This window comes from Argentina anserina, chromosome 6 (genome assembly GCF_933775445.1).
Source record: "Argentina anserina chromosome 6, drPotAnse1.1, whole genome shotgun sequence".
Lineage (NCBI taxonomy): Eukaryota > Viridiplantae > Streptophyta > Magnoliopsida > Rosales > Rosaceae > Argentina > Argentina anserina.
In genome coordinates, this window is record NC_065877.1 from 388,807 (window position 1) to 408,863 (window position 20,057).

Here is a 20,057-nt window from a genome sequence, read left to right on the forward strand (position 1 = left end):
TACATCGCTAATTCTAACATCAGTCATGCTTCTCTTGCCGAGTTTAACTTCAGTGCCGCAAACACCAACAACAAGTTCAGTGCCACTATTCTTCACTACAAGCTTAAACTCGAGATGGCAGTCGAAAATCCAAACGAAAACTACGGCATCTACTACGACAATGTTCAAGTGTTAGCTTATTACAAGAGGCAGAGGTTTAGCATGGCTAATCTGAGCTCTTTTTACCAAGGGAAAAAGAATACAACTCAAATGACACTGTCGTTGCAAGGACAACAACTGATGGTATTTGATGGGATTCAGGATCTCGGCAAGCTTAAGCATCGCGACGTTGGAGTCGGTTACGATATTGTTGTTGAGCTCTATCGTCGAAACAATTACCTATCCACTTCGGCAACTATGATCACAAGGTTGATGTGGCCGAGTTGGGAAGACAAGTCCAAGATAACATGTTATCTAGACCTACCTTTGATCGGTGGTAAAGAAAATTGTAGAGGAGCTCAATCTGCGATGTGCTATGAAGATCACTTTGACGATGAGTTATACTTCCATTCCGTTTTCCTTTGTTTACTGGAGTTCCACTTGGTTATATTGGCTGTAGTGTTGGTTCTGATTCTCTTTGGGGCTTCTGCAGAGGCCGAAGAGCAGGGAACTACTATACAAGTTGATACTGATAACTGTTGTAAGCTAGTTATTACTTGGCAAGAACACATTATACTAATGAAAATGTACACAAGTTCTCTTATTTTTGGGTTGTGCATCAATTGATATTATATAAATAAAGTGCTAAGCTAAGCCTTCTTCAAATAAGTATTCTGATAGAATCTCAACAATATGACCCCCCGAGACTACAATGAAGTGTTAATTTTGAGGATTTCACTGCCATACAACTCCATGATGGAAAGAAGACGATCACGAATTTTCAACCGGCCATGAAATTGGCGAATTGGAACAAGACCAGCCAACGTATAAGATCATGAATAGGAGTAACCAAAACATTGCCTGATAGAAAAATGGCCTTTCCGAGCTGGCATCAACTCATACTGAGATTTATTGCTAGGAAAGTGCTTGTGAAAGGCCTTCACTGCTCCGGAGACCCCGTCTTCATTCTCCATTGCTTTCGCAAGTTCAACAGCACGCTCTTTAACCTGCATGAATTTCAAGTGTATTACACTAGGTGTCTAATGACAGAAAAACAAGCTAAGTACTTAACTTGTATGGAAGCACCATTTGCATCAGAAAAAGTAATTCATGTTTGCCACAATACCCGACATTAGATGTTTAGTTGTTTACGTTTGACTAGTAGTGTTTCTAAAAGATTGCAAGTTCGGAGGTTTGCCACCATAGGTGTAAGTAATATGAAATCATATGCAATATTGCAACTAATTATAACAAGTCAGTTTAAATCAATATGATGTACATGTGAGACACTCGCACCCATCAGAAATGACAAATCTATAGAATGAATTTTCAAAGAAAATGGCATATACCTTTGGATCTAGCATGAACCGTATGGCACCAACCAATTTTTCAAGTGCAAACTCATCAGCCGGGATCGGAGCAGGACCTACTCCTCTGGCATGCACCCTCTCACCCCAAAATGGCTGGTCTCCAAAGAATGGCACAATTGTAGTTGGACACTAAAAGAAGACAGAAGACGACCAAAGTAAGCTGCAGAAACCTTCACAAATGTCGGATTGCAAAGAATAACATAAGTCTTTATGTTACCGCAGCTTTCAAACCGGCAGCAGTTGTCCCAGCTCCTCCATGATGTACCTGGTAAGAATTTCCATGTCTCAAGTGAGAAAGCAGATATATGCTCAAAGATATGCTGAATCAAGAGTCCATATCCTCTATTGACTCTCTGTACTCTTAAAAGTACCTCCAAGGCTCCAACACAGAATCTTGTCAACAACTTCAATTACACTTAAGCATTCTTTGATCTGGCATCTACACTCAGATTCCTTAGAACATTTATTCTTACAATACAATTTATTGTTTTTCACCAGTAGCTGATATGGTTCACCTTTTTTTATTTTTGAAACTGATATATCCAAAGCGGTAAGTAAATTGAGTCATAAAAAAATGTTACCAAAAAAAAAAGTAAATTGATATACAGCAAGTAGACTGCTATGGACCACATGAATATAGCATTACAACATGCAACTGCTGCTACATGCTTTAACTAAAATTGTTCAGGCCTGTCTTATTGTCAGATTTGAGTCAAAGATCATGTCACTTAAATAAGTATAGCACATCGCCGTCATGAATCTAGTAAGCACCAGAGCAGTCAAATCTGAACTAAACCAAAATAAACTAATAGCATAAGAATTTACCACGGCAGAGCATCGTAGGAAGAGCCAATCATGGGGGCAATTGTCCACTAAGTACACAGAATCATTTGTTTCTACCGCTGTAAAGAGAAGCATACATGTGTTTCATGTCCAGATAATCATACATATACACTTGCTTGAAAGTAAACTAAGAATTGAGACTTACAATTACCAAGGCCACCCCAGCCTTTGTTGATAATGCCTCTCTGTCCAGTAATCTTTAAAGCTTCAAGAAAAATATTGGTCATTTTCTCTGGTTCTTGAAGAGGCTGACAGAGAGAAAAAATATTAGCATTTTGCAAGCCAATCTATCAGTTTAATGACACGTACAGCTTAGTGACCTTTAGTGTTCAAAAGTCAAAACACAACACATTAGACACACCTTAGTCAGATAAATATTGCAAAGGGCCAATTTGTCAACTATTATGAAAAACATTAACATTTTGCGAGCCAAAAACCAGCTTAATGACATGCTCGGCTTAGTAATCTTAAGTGTGCAAAACACAACCATACACACCTTAGTTAAATATATATTAAAAAAAGAAACAAAGACGTCAATTTGTAAACTATTATGAATAGACCCAGAACTTGTTGTGCAGATATGAAGGCGGTCACACTTCGGAGAGGTGAGGCTTTTGTGTTCAAATTTTGGTTGAGAAGGAACAAGTTTATATCTGGTTCACGACAGAAGAGAACTACTTGGAATATAACTAGAATTAAAATGTGATATATATTTGATAGAAATAAAAAAAGGTTCGAAGGAAAACATACAAGGCTACCAAATCCAACATAGACAGGCGGTTCACCAGCTTCAAGCCACTTCACAAGTGAATCAGGAGGCACATAATTTGAAGCAAGGTCGAGAAAACAAAACCCAACGACATCAATGTTAGGCCCCCAATCTGTCAATCAAGTAAAAATTAAAGAATATAAATCATCAGCAGGAAAGATAATGAACTCTATTTAGTATATCTTCATCAGCAAGAAACGTAAGATGCACTCAAGGTATTAGGATAGTGATAGTGTTTGTTTCATCAGCAACTATAGTCGTTTTTCTTCTCTTGCTTGCATTGGACATTGTACTCTAGTGTGTTCAAGTCTAGTCTATCCTCCATTTAACTACGGGTCTAGCCTCAGTCATCATGTATCATCTAGAAAGAAAGTCTAACCAAGAATGAAGGCAACGGCAGAAGCCATATTATGGGACTCTTTCTCAATAATTACAGTCTCTTTAAATCTGCAATAAAATGACACTACCTCATACATTTAGAAGCTAGAGGAGAGACCTAATAATACTCATTATGAAGTCTACTCATAATGGTCACTTAGGTTGTCAACAAGAAAGCATAACACATGAACAGTCAGGCTGATCTTTAACTCATGGAATTGAGGACCAAAACAATGGCAACCTCAATTATATTAGCAACTGTTTATCACTTTATCCCTCAGTAACTAGTGGCCAGTGCACGGAAGAAAACTGTGACACTATATGAAAAGAAAACCTCAAAGTTCATCTCCGTAGGCCATTTCTTAGATAAATTATGATACCAAAACCCCATGACCTTATATCATGTCAATTCATATAAAGTTTTCATCTGAATGAAATATTTAAATATGACCTTTAGGTTTGGGAACAAGATGAGGACTCCATATATACCCATAGGGAACATCAGGAAGAGTACTATAGTATCCACTTAAATACGAGGTACGTCTCAGCTTCAGCATTTTCTTCCTAAACTCATTTATCAGGTCTCGAATTCCTAGCCAAATTAATGCATCGACTATTTGATATGATAGCTGGAAAGAAAAGAGAAACCCGTTTAACAACAAAACAAAGAACTGTCCAACAAAAGCACCAATAAAAAATAATAATTAAGATATAGAATTCTGATATGAGACTCACTCTATATCCGATCTGTTGTTTGACACGGGATAGAGGATGAGGAAATTCACTGGTAGGCCTGAGAAGAAATAAGAAAACTATCAAGAAGCATAATATATGAATCCAAAAGAGGAGATAAGAAGCTGCATATGAACATGAAAGAACACTCTTCAAGAGAAAACTATCCTTGGTTAGGATAAGGTAATATAATTTCCCAACACTATCAGAAAGCTACATATAAGATGATAATCCCCTACACTACTATCTTTTGTGCGTCATAGAGAAACCCCTAAACGAACAATGGACATAGAAAGCCTAACACAATAACAAAGTAATAATTAATTAGAAATACTTACGTCCATGGCATTGTGAAAAATATATGAAGTGGTACTCGGAGTGCCTCAGCAACATGAGAGTGCCCTGGACAAGGATTTGCAAAGATTACGAGTCTGCAAATTAATTTCAAGCCACATAAAAATTAAAAACAAAGATCATTTGGTTATTATTAATTTGCAAATAGAGCATAAGCATGAAGCCTTTGAAGTTGTTCTCGATATTGAGCTAATTAGCCAGGCAAGGGAGTTTGGTTCAAAAGGAAGGATGTTGAAGAAGAGAACAGAAGCACTATAATTTACTGCAGAGTAAAGTACTATAGTTCATAGATGAATGTACAACTTTGATTTAAATTCTTCAATTTGTTACCAATCTTTTCTTGATCAACTATATAGTACTCAGATCTCACACTAGTTTTAGTTCATTTCAGAAGAAAGAATATCTCTAATTTACTTGCAAAATATCAATGCATAACGCAAGGTCAACTATTTAAGTACTCATAGAAACCAAATCTACCATTGGCTCTTTAGTTTCTTGATACAAAAATAAAGAGACAAATGCTAACCATATGCCGGCGGGTTGGCAATAATTGCTTCAGCTTTAAATGGGACTTTGGAATCAGGATCAGGTTCCTTGCATGCAGGAAGTAAAGAAAATATTATATCTTTTAATTGCTGTCTCTGAATAGATACTTCTGAAGGTCCTGATGGCAAGAAACCTTTATTCTTGACCATATCTGTAAATACACAAAGCTACTATTACATATGGCCCTTAAAAACTCATGTCACACAATCTATTTCATAATGTATGGAAAAATTAGCATCAGTTTTCAATTTTCATACTGTACATCCATATTTATTTTCCAGCACCAAATGAATAAAGCAGACCAAGGAAGATGAAAGTTAATACTTTAAAGTTTAAACCCTATGCATACGTATGCAGATCAAAAAAGGCAGTGGGAAAATATCTTGTCCCTCATATAAAAAATAGAAAAATAAAGTATTTATCAATCACCAATACTACCAGAATAAAATAAAATAAAATAAAATAAGCTTTTCGTGTAAATAGGATATTTAAAAACGAAAAAAGAATCTCAAGACTAATTACTTACATTCAGCAAGAACTTTCGGGTCACCACCTAAAGGATAGAACTCCAACCCAGCAGTAAGGACAAAATCTTTAAAATTTGCATGAGTTGCTAGCCTAACCCTATGGCCATATTCCTGCATAATAGAGTAACATAACATCACTAATAGATAGGGTTCTCATATAACACAACCAAAAAAGCCCCCTTAATTCCTTCTCATACCTAACCTGTGAAATTCATATCCAAATAAGAGTATTTTCCAAGAAAATTCCAAATGACTAAACCTTCCTTTTTTAACTATCTACCTAGACATCAGCTAACTACAATAAACCACCGGATGATTTGAAACCGCAATTCACAAAAACAGAAATGAATGATATCAGAACATGAGGTGTCCTTATCAGAAGAAATAGAAAGCTAGATGAATATATATATATATATATAGAGAGAGAGAGAGAGCACTCATGGTAATCAAGTGTCAATCATTCAGATAACAGTGCTCCAAATTATCCAATTCTCTACTTACTTATCCAAGTTTAATGCATTCACTTTTTTTCTACTTACACATATTGCCATATCAGTTGGATGGGATGAACCTCCAAGATATCATACTTAGATTTTGCTTCCAGCATACTCAATGTCATGCAACAGTTTCAAAAATAATGAACAGGCTTACAGGCACAAACCTAGCAAAAAATTGCTATTTCCAATTCAAACCGCATCTCATTACTCAACCTAATAGAGCATCACCAAAGAAAGCAGACACAAAACGATACACAAATCTATTACGAAAGCTCAAGAAACCTGCAATTTTTTTCCAATCGCAACAAATGGCTGAACATCTCCTCGTGTGCCGACAATCAGCATTACAATTTGCAGGGGAGGTACATCAGGCGCATCATCTTCCGTTCCGCCGGAACTCTCCTCATCATAAACAACTCCGGTCCCAAAATCAAGTAACTGCGGCTTAACATCCCCCGGCACGTCAAAATGAACCGTTCCGTTATCCGTAACCGTCGCCACTTGGTTTATATGCTTCAGCTGCACAAATTTACAGACCAAAAACAACACTACAAATATCAATCTCCTCACTCTTAAAAAAAATGTACAAAATCTGCAGAGTTCAAAAAAAAAAGATTGAATTACCTTTTTTCTGAAAGGAATTTTATCGTCGAAGAGTCTGCTTAGGTATAGAGCGAATGACTGGCTCTGGCTCAACCTCGGGCTCGTCGGACCCGAACTCGAACCCGACGAGGTTCCGGTAACAGCGCCATTACCGGTTTCGGCGTATTCTCCGAAGGCTTCTACAGGCACACGCCGCTCTGTAAAAACATTTTTCACACGATCAAAATAAATATTACGGAGAAATTAGTGGAAATATTTACAGTGACGAATTGAAAACCTGAAGAGGAGCTGCTGCTGCGGCCATTGACGTCGGTACCGTCGAGGTGGGCGTCGTAATAGACGGAAGTGTCGGAGGAGCTGCCGGAATCGGAGCGGCGGAGGTCGGCGGGAGGCGCGGCCGCCATAGGTTTGGGGAGTGTGGGGGGGGATTAACGAGGTGAAAGGAGGGGGTGAATATAATGCTGGTTTGGAAACTTAGGTATCGCAGATGGCCTAATACTCGTGAAAGCGAAAAAAGAGAAATGGGGAAAGAAAGAGAGGAAGGAAGGAGGAGGAGGAGGAGGAGGAGGGTCACGTGGAGTTTGCAGTGGTGTGAGGACACGTTTTCCAAGAGAGAGAGAGAGAGAGAGAGAGAGAGAGAGAGAGAGAGAGAGAGAGAGGGCGCCAAAAGCAATGTAACCGACCCACGAGGCTTTAACGGGTCGGGTTGTTTTTGTAACGGATGAAACCGTGTTTATTACTGTCATGGAAATTTTAATTGGGTTTGAGTAATTTTTGTTCGATTACGTACTCACCTACTCGGCTACTCCAATAATGATGTCATTTACGATACATCATACATGCCTCCTGCTAGTGCATCTTCTTCGCGTGTGGTCGTTCTCCTGCATGTTCTTTGTGTGCCCCTCGGGCCTCGGTTGGTCTCTCGCGCTAGTAGTATGTCTGGCATGCGTGTGACATGATATTTGCACTAGTGAGGCACTGATCGAGGCTTATCCTGATAAAATTGCCAATTTCAAATGATCATTATATATATATATATAGTCTCTATTTAAAATGAAGTTTTTATTCTGAAATTACAAAATAAAATTCTAATTTTGACACACTTTTCGGTCAAATTTTTCCACTATAAGCGATTTAATATTTAGGTATGTTATTCAATATCATCTCTACAAAATTTCATCTAATTCGGACATCGTTAAGGTATTGAAATTAGATAAAATCAATGAATAAATTAAAACTATTCAGCGTGAACCGTTCGTGTAAATCTCAATTTTGAAAGCTCAAACCATTGTCAAATTTGATGAAATTTTGTAGAGATGATCTTGAATAGCATACCTAAATATTGAATTGCTTATGGTGAAAAAATTTGACCAAAAAGTGTATCAAAATTGGAGTTTCACTCTGTAATTTCATAGTGAAGCTTCACTCTGGATAGAGAATATATATATATATATTCTAATAGATTTTTTCTATTCCTCTTAGCAGTAGAAACTCATCGAGATATATGGAGTGGCAGTGGGGGGAGGGTGAGAAAGAGAAGTTACGATACGTTATGCTCATGAATTTTGTTTTTCTACTTGGATTGTTTGTGCTCGGATTTACTTAGATTCTACGTAACCATTGGATTAAGTTGTTTGCATCATCGATCTTTACTTAATCCAATAATTATAAAGATTCAAGCACAAAAAGTCCAAGCAGAATTATCTACTCAAACGGTGCACCTTAAGTGTTGAATCACATTCTTACCATGGCTCTCAATTATGGATTAGAATTTGGTCTGCTTTAGTACTTAAGAGAGTTAAAATATGTGTTTGGAAGACAACTTTTAATATTTTCAGAGGCATTGTGGAGAACATTTAGTTGCTGCAAAGTTTTGCATCAAATTTATTTCGAGGATAAACTCAATGTACAATAAGTTAGATGATGATATTGTTTTGTTAGTCTTTGTCATTAGCTCAATAGTAGGTTAGATGCTCTCATGTAATTATTATAAGTTTATAACTAGTTTATACCAGTGAATATTTTTACGGAATTTAATTTTAATCATAATCCACTATTTATGTTATTTTTCTACGATTATCTCTTAGTTTATTTTAATTTTTGTCTTTATAGTCCCTATGTTTGTTTTTGACTAACTGAACATAATGATAAATACGAACTGTTGTAATTTTGTGGTACTCTTTTGTAGGGGTGGACTTCGGTCCATTTGGTTCGGTTTTGGATCTGAACCAGGAACTGAACTGAATTTGAACCTCGATTTGGTTCAGTTCGGTTCACGGTTTTTTAATATGAAACAACTAAAAACTGAATCGACCGGTTCGGTTTTTTTTTAATTTATGAAAAAAAATAACTGAATTAAACTAAAATTGACATATTGAATATTTTGGAGTTTTCCCCATTTTTTTACTTATTTGAAAAATTATAAATATAAATATATAACTACAATACAACCGAAAAAATGAGGGCTTAAATGTAATTTTGTAGGTAACATACCACCCAATCATTTATTTACACGACATCTTGAAAATTTATAGATGCATATATGTATATAAATATGTGTATAAATATATTTATATATGTATATTTATATATATGCATATATATTCTTTTATATATATATATATTTAAAAACATATATTCTAATATTATATTGAGACAGATTTAGTAATTATACACCCGCTTATATATATATATATGTATGTTTGTTTTAGCAAACTTATTTGAAATATACATATATGGACATACATATATATATATATATATATATAACACTACAAAAAGATAAACATATAATTATATATGATATAAAACCTAAAATCACATTAATTAAATCAAATATTTGGTAAGATTAACGTAAAACGCATCATTTTATGAATTGTTCAGTTTTTTCAGTTCGGTTTTTTATGTGTCCAAACCGGAAACCAAACCGAATTTATTCGGTTTTCTAATTTCAATTCGGTTTTTTTTAGTTTCAACTCAGTTTTTTCGACTCGGTTTTCGGTTCGGAAGTGCCACTCATACTCTCTTGCTCGATTTATAGTAGTAGAAATATATATTCTTATTGGTATTAGAATAAACACGAAAGCTTAGAAGTTAAAACTTCGAAGCAGATTGATACCAAAAACATGGAGACAAACACTAAAAGTTTATGTGATTTAAAACAAAATTAAGCCAAAAGATATTAACCAATAGCATCGTCAACATTCAACAGTCTCTTCTAATATTCAACACCCGCTAAAAGTTAACCAACTGTTTCAAATTTTTGAAAGCAAATCAACACCAACCCGCGCTAAACCCCGTAAAAATCACAGTAATACGAACGGTAAAAAATTTCAAAACCCGCGCAGAAGCGAGAGTGGTTTGCAACACGCCACGTGTCCTAACGTTGCACCCCACCCGCTGTCACCCATAGCCTAAAACACTATCCCAATTCTCGCTCGCTTTCTTCCTTGTTCGCCTCACAGTCTCACACACTTGACTCCACCAAACCCCACAAAATGGCTGCCGAATCCATTGCCATGCTACCTTACACCATCTCCTCCTCCATCACCTCAGACCACAGGCTCCTGACACGTGTCCTCTCCGTCTCTACCTCCTCCTCCTCCTCGCCGTCGCAATCTCTGTCGCTCCGAAAGTGCTGGCCGCCGCTTAAAGCGCTTGTCACAGCGGATGCTCCGACGGCCAATACGACGCCGCTTAGCGTCGACGATCGAGTCGGAGTGTTGTTGCTCAACCTCGGCGGACCTGAGACTCTCGACGACGTCCAGCCTTTTCTGTTCAACCTCTTCGCAGATCCGGTAAAAAAAACTCTCACTCTCGCTTCGTTTGGATTTCGAAACTTCTAGCTGTACTGTAGCACTATAAGTTACTGTAGCGACATAGTGAAATTTACTGAATGCGAGGCTCTAGTTACTGTGTTGTTGAGTGAAATTCATGAGTTTAGAGACTATAATATGTGTGTGGTTTGTTGTATTGGCATTGTGATTTTGAGTTGAGGTGATTAAATTGGCAGGATATCATTAGACTGCCGAGGCCGTTCCGGTTTCTTCAGAAGCCATTGGCGCAGTTTATATCGGTTCTGAGGGCACCAAAGAGCAAAGAAGGCTATGCCTCAATTGGCGGGGGCTCGCCTCTTCGAACAATTACTGATGCTCAGGTATAAAGCTTCACTTGTCTACTCACATAGACTCGAATTTTCTTTTAATTGTGTAGTAATTTGAACTTAATGGAATGGTTTGTTTTTTTAAGGCGGAAGAGTTGAGGAAGTCTCTTTGGGAGAAGGATGTTCCGGCCAAAGTGTACGTCGGTATGCGTTATTGGCATCCATTTACTGAAGAAGCTATAGAACAGGTACTTTTGATCAGTTATAATTTTGATTTTTAAGTTAGTATTATCACTATTATGTAAGTATACTGTCTCTTATTTCTTGAATGTGTGGCTTTCCTTGTTCTTAGTTTTGAGCATAAGAAATAGCACTATCAGTTAGCCATGTACTGTATGAGTTCGTTGGATCACTCCACATGACTAAATAGATATTCATTTCTTCGCATATGATGATAGTAATATTCACCAGTTAACCTGCAAAATTGTTACAGATGTTCTATTTTGGTTCTTCTCTGTCAATTCTTATGCTTTTCTTTTTGTTTGAACAAAAGTTCATGGATTGGGTTGTTGTTTCTATAATAATTTTGTAGATAAAACGAGATGGAATTACGAAGCTTGTTGTCCTTCCCCTTTATCCACAATTTTCAATATCGACTAGCGGTTCAAGCCTTCGGCTGTTGGAGAGTATATTCCGGTGATGCCTATATATATTACCATATCATTGTGCAAAACTGTAATCTGGAATCTGAATGCTAAATCATTGGTTCATCAGGGAGGACGAGTATCTAATCAACATGCAGCACACAGTAATACCATCCTGGTATCAGCGTGAGGGATACATAACTGCAATGGCAAATTTGATTGAAACAGAACTTAAACGTTTTGATTTCCCTGACAAGGTGTGGTGTTCATTTTTCTTTTTAGCAATGAATGTTGGCGAGATGCTTTGTCGCTGCACTGAGTAGCATCATTTAGGTAGATATTTGTGTCACAAGACATAGCTTTGACTTGAGTTTAAATGAATATTGAAAGGAAAGAAAAACATGAAGATGCACTTCTTATTCACAAGGGTGATTAAATATTGAAAGAAAACTAAACCATCAGATGGAAAATGAGTAGACATAGGTCTACGCAAAAGCATCTGCTGAAAGTGTGCATCACAAGTTAAGACATTGTCCTTTGTAGATAATACCATAAATAAACAATCTAACTGCAATTACTGTATTTAGATCAGTTGTTCATGCTGCATACAAAAGAATATTTTCATGAGACTTGGCTGTTCTGTTCTCTACTTTAGTGAGAGATATTGGTAATTCTGTTATTATCTTAAATTTACTCATTTTTGAAATAGACTGCCTCAACATGCAAAGGAAGTTTGCGTCGGCTTCCTTTGATCTGTCAAGAAGTCCCCTTTAGGCATGATCTAGCTGTCAGGTCTTCCTGCACTAAGTCTTAGTGTTGCGAGAGTTGTTCAAAAGTTTCCTGGGTTGTATCTCCGTTGGGTATATGTATGCCAAGCTTAATTTGGAATGTGCATTACAGGTAATGATATTCTTCAGTGCCCATGGAGTCCCACTTGCATATGTGGAAGAGGCTGGTGATCCTTACAAGGCAGAAATGGAAGAATGCATTGATTTGATAATGGAAGAATTAGAAAAGAGAAATTTAAAGAATGCATATACCCTTGCCTATCAGGTACACTTGGATTTGAATTCAAATTTTTTTCCCATTTTAGTATCTTCTCATATAGAATATCAAGAGGTAGAGTGCAATTTACTGATGTGGAGTAATCGAGTACTACGACAATTATGGTTGTTAGGGGAGAACTTTAGTCCAAGCCTCTGTACATAAATCTTTTCATCTTGAGAAATCCTTAGTACTTTTCTGATCAACATATTTATATATAGTGACATGGATGGTGTGGATGAAACAAATCAATATCGTCATTATAAAAGTAGTGTCAGGCTAGAACTTGCTTAGTGTAGATGAAGTGACTCTAAATTGAAAATTATGGGGGCTAAAGCATAATTTACAGAGAAATCCTAGACAAACAAGGAGACCAAACATCAATAACTCTTAGGATATGTACCCACTTGAGTGGTCCTGTTTTGTCTTGTTCTGCTGAGTTTCTAGAATAAAGATAATTTTTTCATTTATTTTCTGCAGAAACTTGTTCCAAGGTTTGTGTAGGCATATTCTGTTTATTTTGTGCATCCATGGTGAATTCTATGCAACTTGGTTGATGGTTATTGAATGTTTTACAGAGCAGAGTCGGACCGGTCGAATGGTTAAGACCTTATACAGATGAGACATTGATTGAGCTTGGGCAAAAGGGAATTAAAAGGCTGTTGGCTGTTCCTATAAGGTAATTGTTGTTGCCTTCTTTATCCTTGTTACAATAGCTGTATGTTCGCTCCTTGTAATGATCTGCTTCATCCACAGCTTTGTCAGTGAGCATATTGAAACTCTTGAAGAAATTGATGTGGAATACAAAGAATTGGCTCTAAAATCTGGTATAGAGATGTGGGGGCGTGTTCCTGCACTTGGATGTGAGCCCACCTTCATTTCAGATCTAGCAGATGCTGTGATTGAGAGTTTGCCATATGTTGGAGCTATGGCAGTCTCAAATCTTGAAGCTCGACAGGTCTTTTCTAAACTCTTACCTGAACAGTGTGTGGGTGTGAGTTTGTCAGTGCATGCATGTGGTAATGGTGTGATTCTAAAAAACACCAAAAAAAAATGCTGCTTATAAGTTATAACTTATTGTAGCAGTTTTCATTTATTAGTCCCTGCTGCATTCGTATCGCAAACTCATTTAGGCCCTTTGTAGAGCTTTTTGTTCTGTTTATTAATATTGTGCTTGCCTGGGGATGGTGTTCGGGTCTTATTCTGCAGTCTTTAGTTCCACTGGGGAGTGTAGAAGAGTTGTTAGCAGCATATGATTCACAGCGGAGGGAGCTACCACCTCCTGTGACAGTTTGGGAATGGGGTTGGACCAAAAGTGCCGAGACTTGGAATGGAAGAGCAGCTATGTTGGCAGTGGTTGTTTTACTGGTCCTTGAAGTCACTACTGGGGAGGGGTTTCTCCACCAATGGGGCATATTACCCTTACATCCCTAAATACATTTTATCTCCAAGCCTTTTCTTCTTTTGCCTTTTGTTAAAAATGTATCTATTATTCATAATATTAAGCCTTTTTCTTAACCCCATACAATCATACATACGCTATATGTTGCATACTGATGATGAAGCTTACACAAGACCAAATTTGGGTAGTCTTAGGTGCAGCACCATGTGGGGATGAAAAGTTGTATGATACATAACTGGTCCTGTAATCTATATCCTCTCAACCTCACAGGATGTTGCATAGAATTTTCATGTGGTAAAGTTGTGTACTCCAATTTGATATTGGAAATTGTTGGTCTTGCTATTAAACATAGCAAGAAGAAATGTTAATGGAGTTTTCCACTCTTTTCATCACCACTTCATTTGATCTCCCTCTTATGGCTCCAGTTAAAACTTAAAACCTTAATGCTGCACCAGCAATCTTCTTTTCTCTGCTTTTCAGTGCTTTGTATCTGCTTTTGATTGTGTCTTGCTCAGTGAAGACTACCCGCGGTTATGACTATTACAATGCTCTATCGTTCCTTCATGTTTACTGCTCTGTTGATCGTATGAAACGATAACTAAGATTTCTGCAACAGTAGAGCTTTCGTGTTCGCAAGCACGTTACAACTATGATAAAGCTCATGTGGTTTCATGCCCGAGCCTCCAAGCTTTAGAGTCCATAGTACCATAGAATTTTTGAAGCTTACGAGCATTTTCGTCTTAGTCGAAACTGGATTTGAGGCAAGTACATGATTAGGATTTAGGATACTAATCAGGGATTATTGATGAGAAAATGATTAGATTCCCATGACGGAAGAAACCATGACCGAACATTGACCGGGGGATCGTACTTGTGACCCTACACGCGTGCAAGCCCGGGAATAAAACACTGACGTGGCATTTCGAGGTGGCGTGTTCTACGGCGCGCGGGTACAGTAGAAGTTTGAGATACTCCCCCCCCTCTTCTATTCCACTTGCTCTCCTCCCGCGCGTGGAAATCACATGCTCAGTCAACACGGGGCCCCACAGCTCTTCTGTAAGGCTTCTTTGGGACGCGTGCCGCTCACCGACTTCGAGAGAGAAACTGGGTGCGGCTTTTCAGAAATGTTATTTTTTTTTGAAACAGAAAAACGCAGAGACAGATACGTCTCGATGAGTGAGTCAGTCACAAGTCTCTCACTCATTAATGTCTTTCACTTCTGTCTTTGAACCCAAAACAGGAAACTTGAATAATTAGAAGCACCGAAAGTGACGTAAGTTCTCGCCGGCCGACGACGTCATCCAACTCCGGTTTGTTATCCTTCTCTCTTTTTCCAAGCTTGCAGCTTTTTTACACTTCATTTTTATAGTTTGAAGCTATTTGCTTTGTGGTTTGTGTGTCTTGCAACATGAGGCTAATTGTGGGTGATTAGTGGAGGATTTGGGTGCTTGGTTAGTAAACCCATCTAAGAAATGTGTGGAATTGGACATGTATTGTTGAGGTTCTTTGTAGTTGGTTAGTGAAACCAAGTGAGAGGTGTGTAAGAAGCCATGAATGCATTTATAGGTTTTGGAGTTTGGATGAGTTTTCGAACTTTTGACTGTGTGGTGAGTTGGAGTAGCTGGAACCAATGATATCTGGTGATTCTTGAAGTAGGTTTCTTAAAATTGATTTCAATTAGATGCGGGTTACGTGTAATCGATATTTATTGGTGAGGTTTTAGTGTTTTACCTATATGTCTTGGAAATTTTCAGTACGCACTTGAGCACTGCCTTTTCAGAATTCCCATTTCTCGGTTATAGGTGTACATGATACTTTTACGTTCAATGGTTTATCATTGAAGAACTATACTTCAAGAACAGATAGAGGGAATCAATGGATTTATATTAGACTCATGTCAACTGTGAGGTAGAAAGTATTAGCACTGTCTCTGCTTTGTTCCTCATAATGGTGACCGCCGTTTTATGATTTTGAAATCTGTTTGTTTGTTTGTTGTTTCACTGAATTTCTACTTGTAGCTCAACAATTACTGGGATATTCCCTTTTCATTTTGTAGGCCTTTCTGGCTTGTAAAAATGTGAGTGAACATATATGGGAGGAGTAAATGTTTAATGTGGGAAAAGTGCAGCTGCTCTAGATTTGTAATTGCAATAAGATATAATTTGGAAGCTTAAATGTCCAGCCGCAAAGTGCTTTTCACATACAAGCGAAAGCGCCACTCAAGAAATAATCTTCCACAGGAAGATGGAGGTAATTCACATTCTCAGGCTAACAAGGGTACTTATTTGTCTAAGCCGGACATGCAAGTGCACTTGATTGGTGGGAATGCATCAGAAGATCATGAAACAAAGACTGCGGTGAGATACATCCCATATGTCAATGTCTATGCATCATACAGTCTAAATATCACATATATGTACAGGAATGGCAGTTAGCTAACTGAAGAACTATTGAATGTAGATTCACTAGATTTTTATTCAAAAAGATTTATTAGATTAAAGATTTGTTATTTTCATGAACATCAATTCTGCTTGTTCTATGACTTCTATCTCATTTCTCTTTTTTCTTGCAGGTATGCCGTCTTTGTGTGGTGTGCTGTCTTGGGGGTAACCTGATGCACTGTGATAAATGTCTTCAGACGTATCATCTTGAATGCATAGATATGCGCCTCAAGGTATTCTACTTTATGCAACAAGGAAAACAGATATTGTTTTAGGGGGACCTTAGTGAATTAAAGAATTCATTTTGTGAACGCCTACTGACATGTACTGTTCTTCCCCTCTTCTCTCTTAGCATACTGGTCATGGAATAATGCTGAGCTGCGGGTGTATTGCGGCTTCATTGGGTGATGATAGTAATGTGGGAAAGCGGTCAGTTGCCCAAAAGGGGAATGTCACTGAGATGACCACTGATTCTGTTGGATATGCACCACCATTGTCATCACATGGAAGAGGAAGTAGCTTTGATGATGATTCATTAAGGTTGAACTCTTCGAAGTTGGAAAATACTGATTCGTTTGCTGAAGTTAAGTTAGAGAACTCAAGTGATGATTTGTTGGTAAAAACCAAGTGGAAAACCCCATTACATACTTTCCACCGGAGATATAAAAGAAAAAAGGATATGGATGAGTCTCACATACCAAGGAAATCACTAAAAGTGGAAAATAACTGCTTGGTGATAACCAAATCAAACAACTCTGCATGTGCCAGAACCACTTCATGTGAAGCAACTTCCATTGAAAGCTTGTCTCTAGATCCTGGAGCAGATCTAAATCCCTACAAAGAGGTAATCAATATGAAGTATACATTTGTGTGATTTATAAATTACAGCATGTGGCCGAGGAAGTTGGGAGTACATGTATATCTGACATAACAATCTGTACAACACTTGTATGGGAAATGGTAAATAGAATACAGTATAGAATTTTTCATTTACATATCCATGTGCATATGATTTAAATTGCCAAATATCAGTAACATAGTTATTAATGCTTCATTTCTGTCTATATAATTTGTAATCACTGGTCTCATTGCTTTGTGACAGGTTATTGATATTACTTGTTCTCATGCTGGATCGACTACTGGGTCTAATGTGTATGTTGGCATTAACTTAAGAACTAAACAGTTATTGATATGTTATTCTTTAGTTACTTACCATCCATGTCTGCACAGTTTGATGCATAAGGAGAGGGCAATAAATGAAGAAGCTTTGCAAGAAGGAAAAGTTCCTGACCAGAGTGCTCAAACTTTGATGGATGTCAAAGAAGAGTCCAGGGGTCCTATAGGAACCTCATTAAGTTGTATGAAAGACTCCTCTTCTGGAACTGTACCTTTACAACTGGTAAAAGAGGAACCTCAAGTTTTTTCAAGTGATGATGATCGTAAAGCAGCAGCAACCTCTCATTCGGGCAGATCCCTTCCTAATTTGAACCTGTCTGTTGTCAGCACCGGTAGGACTTCAGTAATTTTCTGGGAATTTGAGCCTGGAACTTCTTCTAGTCACTTTTTCATTATCTAAACAATACATCATGAGTTATCTGATTAAATTACTTGTACCAGATTCAAACAGTTTTACTATGGACTTGAATGCTGACTTAAACTTGAGCTCTCAAGAGCAACATGTTGCTGCTACGCCAAAACATACTCCAGGCTTGTTCGATTGTACCAGTAGAAGTTCTGCAACTGTCGTACATGAACCACCTCCTTCAGAAATGGTGGCTGTCAAAATAGAGAGAGTAGAACCTAATGCTTCTCTGTTACACAACGATGGAATTGATTCTTCAGAAATTGGTGCCTGCTGCAAAGATTATGATCAAGTTACTCTTAACTTCGACTCAAAGCAAAAATGTCTGCAGGTACGTTTAATGAGTCTTGCATTTTTACTTATGAGGATAAGTTGGCTGCCAATTGATTTCTTCTCTTTTTGAAATGATTCCAGTTATTTTCAGAAGACAAAACCAGCGACATTTTCCACCCAGTGATGATCCAGCCTGAGGTGACTGCTTATATGGCCTCAGAGGAGATAAAAATGCCCCAGTTGGGAAGCAATAATAATCAACCAAAACAAGGATCTCTACTCAATCTAGGTCTATCCTTACCAACTAAACCTTCAGCTGCAGGATGTGCAACCAACACCTGTTCCAATACATTTCCTTTCTTCAACTCCTTCACTGGAACCAGAGACTTTATCAATGATGCAGGTATTCAATCTTCGTCAAGCCATTTATCATCAGTTTTAAGACACAAGATGATGCACGATAGCATTGCAAGCCAAGGAGTTTCGAACGACATGGGCAGTTTTGATGACATATTCCAGCCGTATAATGCCATGTGGTCTGAAGAGGAGTTGGATTTTCTATGGATAGGTGTGAGGAGATATGGACGGGACAATTGGAATGCTATGTTAATGGATCCAAGATTGCACTTCTCACCATGGAGGGTGGCAAGGGACTTAGCTTTACGATGGACAGAGGAACAGTTAAAACTGTTGAGTAGCATGTATGGCCCTCAAGTTAAGTATTCAAGAGCACAAGGCAGTACTATCTTCCACAACTTCTTGCGTCCCCAAGCAGGATTCAGCTGGCAAAAATACTTAGCAGGAGGTAATGTCTCGAGGAAGCCACAATTCAAATCAACTTATATGTGCAACGATGGTCAAGAACACCTCCACATGCCTCTTAGTCACCCAAAGAGGGTGTCTCGTGGAAGGAGCAAACATAAAGAGGACGAATTTCATAGTTTGAGTAGAAGTCATAGTATGCTAAGGAGCAAGCTGGTATCAACTGAACTTCACTCAGCTTGCAATACTGGAGTGAAGGGTAGTATGCCCCAGTGGCTCCAAGAAGCTGTTACTGCTTCTCCTCCAAGTCTGAGGGCGTCAATTCTGCCCCCAACCGCTTCATCTTTCGCATTTGCCCATTCTGATGCATCCAATATTACCCGCCCTGATTTGGATCCCAGCGAATTACGTTGTGCAGAAAGGAATGAGATGCAGCATACATATGGTGGTTCAAGAGAATCTGACCTACAGCCATTAGTTAGTAGTGCTCCTTGTTTCAAAACAGAACCGACACCTGAGATCACTGAACTGAGGAAGGATTCTTCTCGCGTTGAGAAAGATAACTTGATTATCATTGACACTGATGCTTCTTCTGAAGGGACCATATCCGATTAGCTTGGTTATAGTCCTATGTTGTAATAGTTAGACTGAAGGTGTATTTTGTTGTAGAATTGTAACGTGCTTGATTAATTTGTAAGTCGAATAATTTGTAAATAATAATGCAGGGTATGTACTTGAACTTGGTATTATCTTCTTGTCTAAATCAATTAGAATGTGGAACTAAGGAACAGACTGAAAAGTGAAGCTATTGCTCTGGATTATTTAGAGTTTTAGACACAATGCCACGTTGATTTCGAACTTCAGTAGTCATAACTTGTATAGAGAACAAGAACATGCACAAGCTCCTCGATCATGACCGAGCAAAGAGCATAGACGAGGATCAAGGATGATATAAAGATCTTTGCATATTATTTTTGGTAATTAATGTAGATGTGTATCTTTTTAAGAAGCAAAATAGTTGTATGATTCTATCGTTCTATTGGGCTCTTT

At 37.8% G+C, this 20,057-nt stretch overlaps 3 protein-coding genes across 5 annotated transcripts; 2 read left to right on the forward strand and 1 right to left on the reverse strand.

Annotated features, from left to right (window-relative positions):
• Positions 1-749: 749 nt before the first annotated feature.
• Positions 750-7,177, reverse strand: LOC126797798 (sterol 3-beta-glucosyltransferase UGT80A2-like). The gene is made up of 14 exons (XM_050524520.1): positions 7,035-7,177; positions 6,779-6,954; positions 6,437-6,673; positions 5,657-5,768; positions 5,111-5,281; positions 4,569-4,632; positions 4,234-4,291; positions 3,950-4,127; positions 3,102-3,232; positions 2,497-2,599; positions 2,334-2,410; positions 1,726-1,773; positions 1,488-1,637; positions 750-1,145 (listed from the first exon to the last, which is right to left on the reverse strand). The coding sequence occupies exons 1-14, from the start codon at positions 7,159-7,161 to the stop codon at positions 972-974; spliced, it is 1,806 nt and encodes a 601-aa protein (XP_050380477.1). The 5' UTR covers positions 7,162-7,177; the 3' UTR covers positions 750-971.
• A 3,077-nt stretch (positions 7,178-10,254) lies between these two features.
• LOC126798503 (ferrochelatase-2, chloroplastic) lies at positions 10,255-14,341 on the forward strand. The gene is made up of 9 exons (XM_050525498.1): positions 10,255-10,554; positions 10,770-10,913; positions 11,006-11,107; positions 11,452-11,555; positions 11,634-11,760; positions 12,404-12,556; positions 13,126-13,226; positions 13,304-13,505; positions 13,757-14,341. Exons 1-9 carry the CDS (start codon positions 10,255-10,257, stop codon positions 13,979-13,981), a joined length of 1,458 nt encoding a protein of 485 aa, XP_050381455.1. The 3' UTR covers positions 13,982-14,341.
• Positions 14,342-15,144: 803 nt separating this feature from the next.
• On the forward strand, positions 15,145-19,779 carry LOC126798844 (uncharacterized). Of its 3 annotated transcripts, XM_050525909.1 has the most exons (9): positions 15,145-15,259; positions 16,006-16,306; positions 16,522-16,623; positions 16,743-17,234; positions 17,493-17,542; positions 17,621-17,898; positions 18,008-18,303; positions 18,387-18,648; positions 18,814-19,779. In XM_050525909.1, the coding sequence occupies exons 2-9, from the start codon at positions 16,124-16,126 to the stop codon at positions 19,620-19,622; spliced, it is 2,472 nt and encodes an 823-aa protein (XP_050381866.1). In that variant the 5' UTR covers positions 15,145-15,259; positions 16,006-16,123; the 3' UTR covers positions 19,623-19,779. The 3 variants fall into 3 exon arrangements, with proteins under 3 accessions (XP_050381866.1, XP_050381864.1, XP_050381865.1); XM_050525907.1 differs by having other exon boundaries at positions 18,387-19,778; XM_050525908.1 differs by having other exon boundaries at positions 15,162-15,259; positions 16,078-16,306; positions 18,387-19,778.
• The last annotated feature ends 278 nt before the right edge of the window (positions 19,780-20,057 follow it).

What these genes read in the sequence shown, in the direction of transcription:
- LOC126797798 (XM_050524520.1), bottom strand. Translation starts at nt 7,161, where the DNA reads ATGGCGGCCGCGCCTCCCGCCGACCTCCGCCGCTCCGATTCCGGCAGC. An exon ending in CGATTGGAAAAAAATTGCAG is followed by an intron (nt 5,769 to 6,436) that starts GTTTCTTGAGCT and finishes TCTATTATGCAG; the next exon opens with GAATATGGCCATAGGGTTAG. An exon ending in ATGTTGGATTTGGTAGCCTT is followed by an intron (nt 2,600 to 3,101) that starts GTATGTTTTCCT and finishes TCTCTCTGTCAG; the next exon opens with CCTCTTCAAGAACCAGAGAA.
- LOC126798503 (XM_050525498.1), top strand. Translation starts at nt 10,255, where the DNA reads ATGGCTGCCGAATCCATTGCCATGCTACCTTACACCATCTCCTCCTCC. An exon ending in GAACAATTACTGATGCTCAG is followed by an intron (nt 10,914 to 11,005) that starts GTATAAAGCTTC and finishes TGTTTTTTTAAG; the next exon opens with GCGGAAGAGTTGAGGAAGTC. An exon ending in CAAATCTTGAAGCTCGACAG is followed by an intron (nt 13,506 to 13,756) that starts GTCTTTTCTAAA and finishes CTTATTCTGCAG; the next exon opens with TCTTTAGTTCCACTGGGGAG.
- LOC126798844 (XM_050525907.1), top strand. Translation starts at nt 16,124, where the DNA reads ATGTCCAGCCGCAAAGTGCTTTTCACATACAAGCGAAAGCGCCACTCA. An exon ending in TCGACTACTGGGTCTAATGT is followed by an intron (nt 17,543 to 17,620) that starts GTATGTTGGCAT and finishes ATGTCTGCACAG; the next exon opens with TTTGATGCATAAGGAGAGGG. An exon ending in CAAAGCAAAAATGTCTGCAG is followed by an intron (nt 18,304 to 18,386) that starts GTACGTTTAATG and finishes AAATGATTCCAG; the next exon opens with TTATTTTCAGAAGACAAAAC.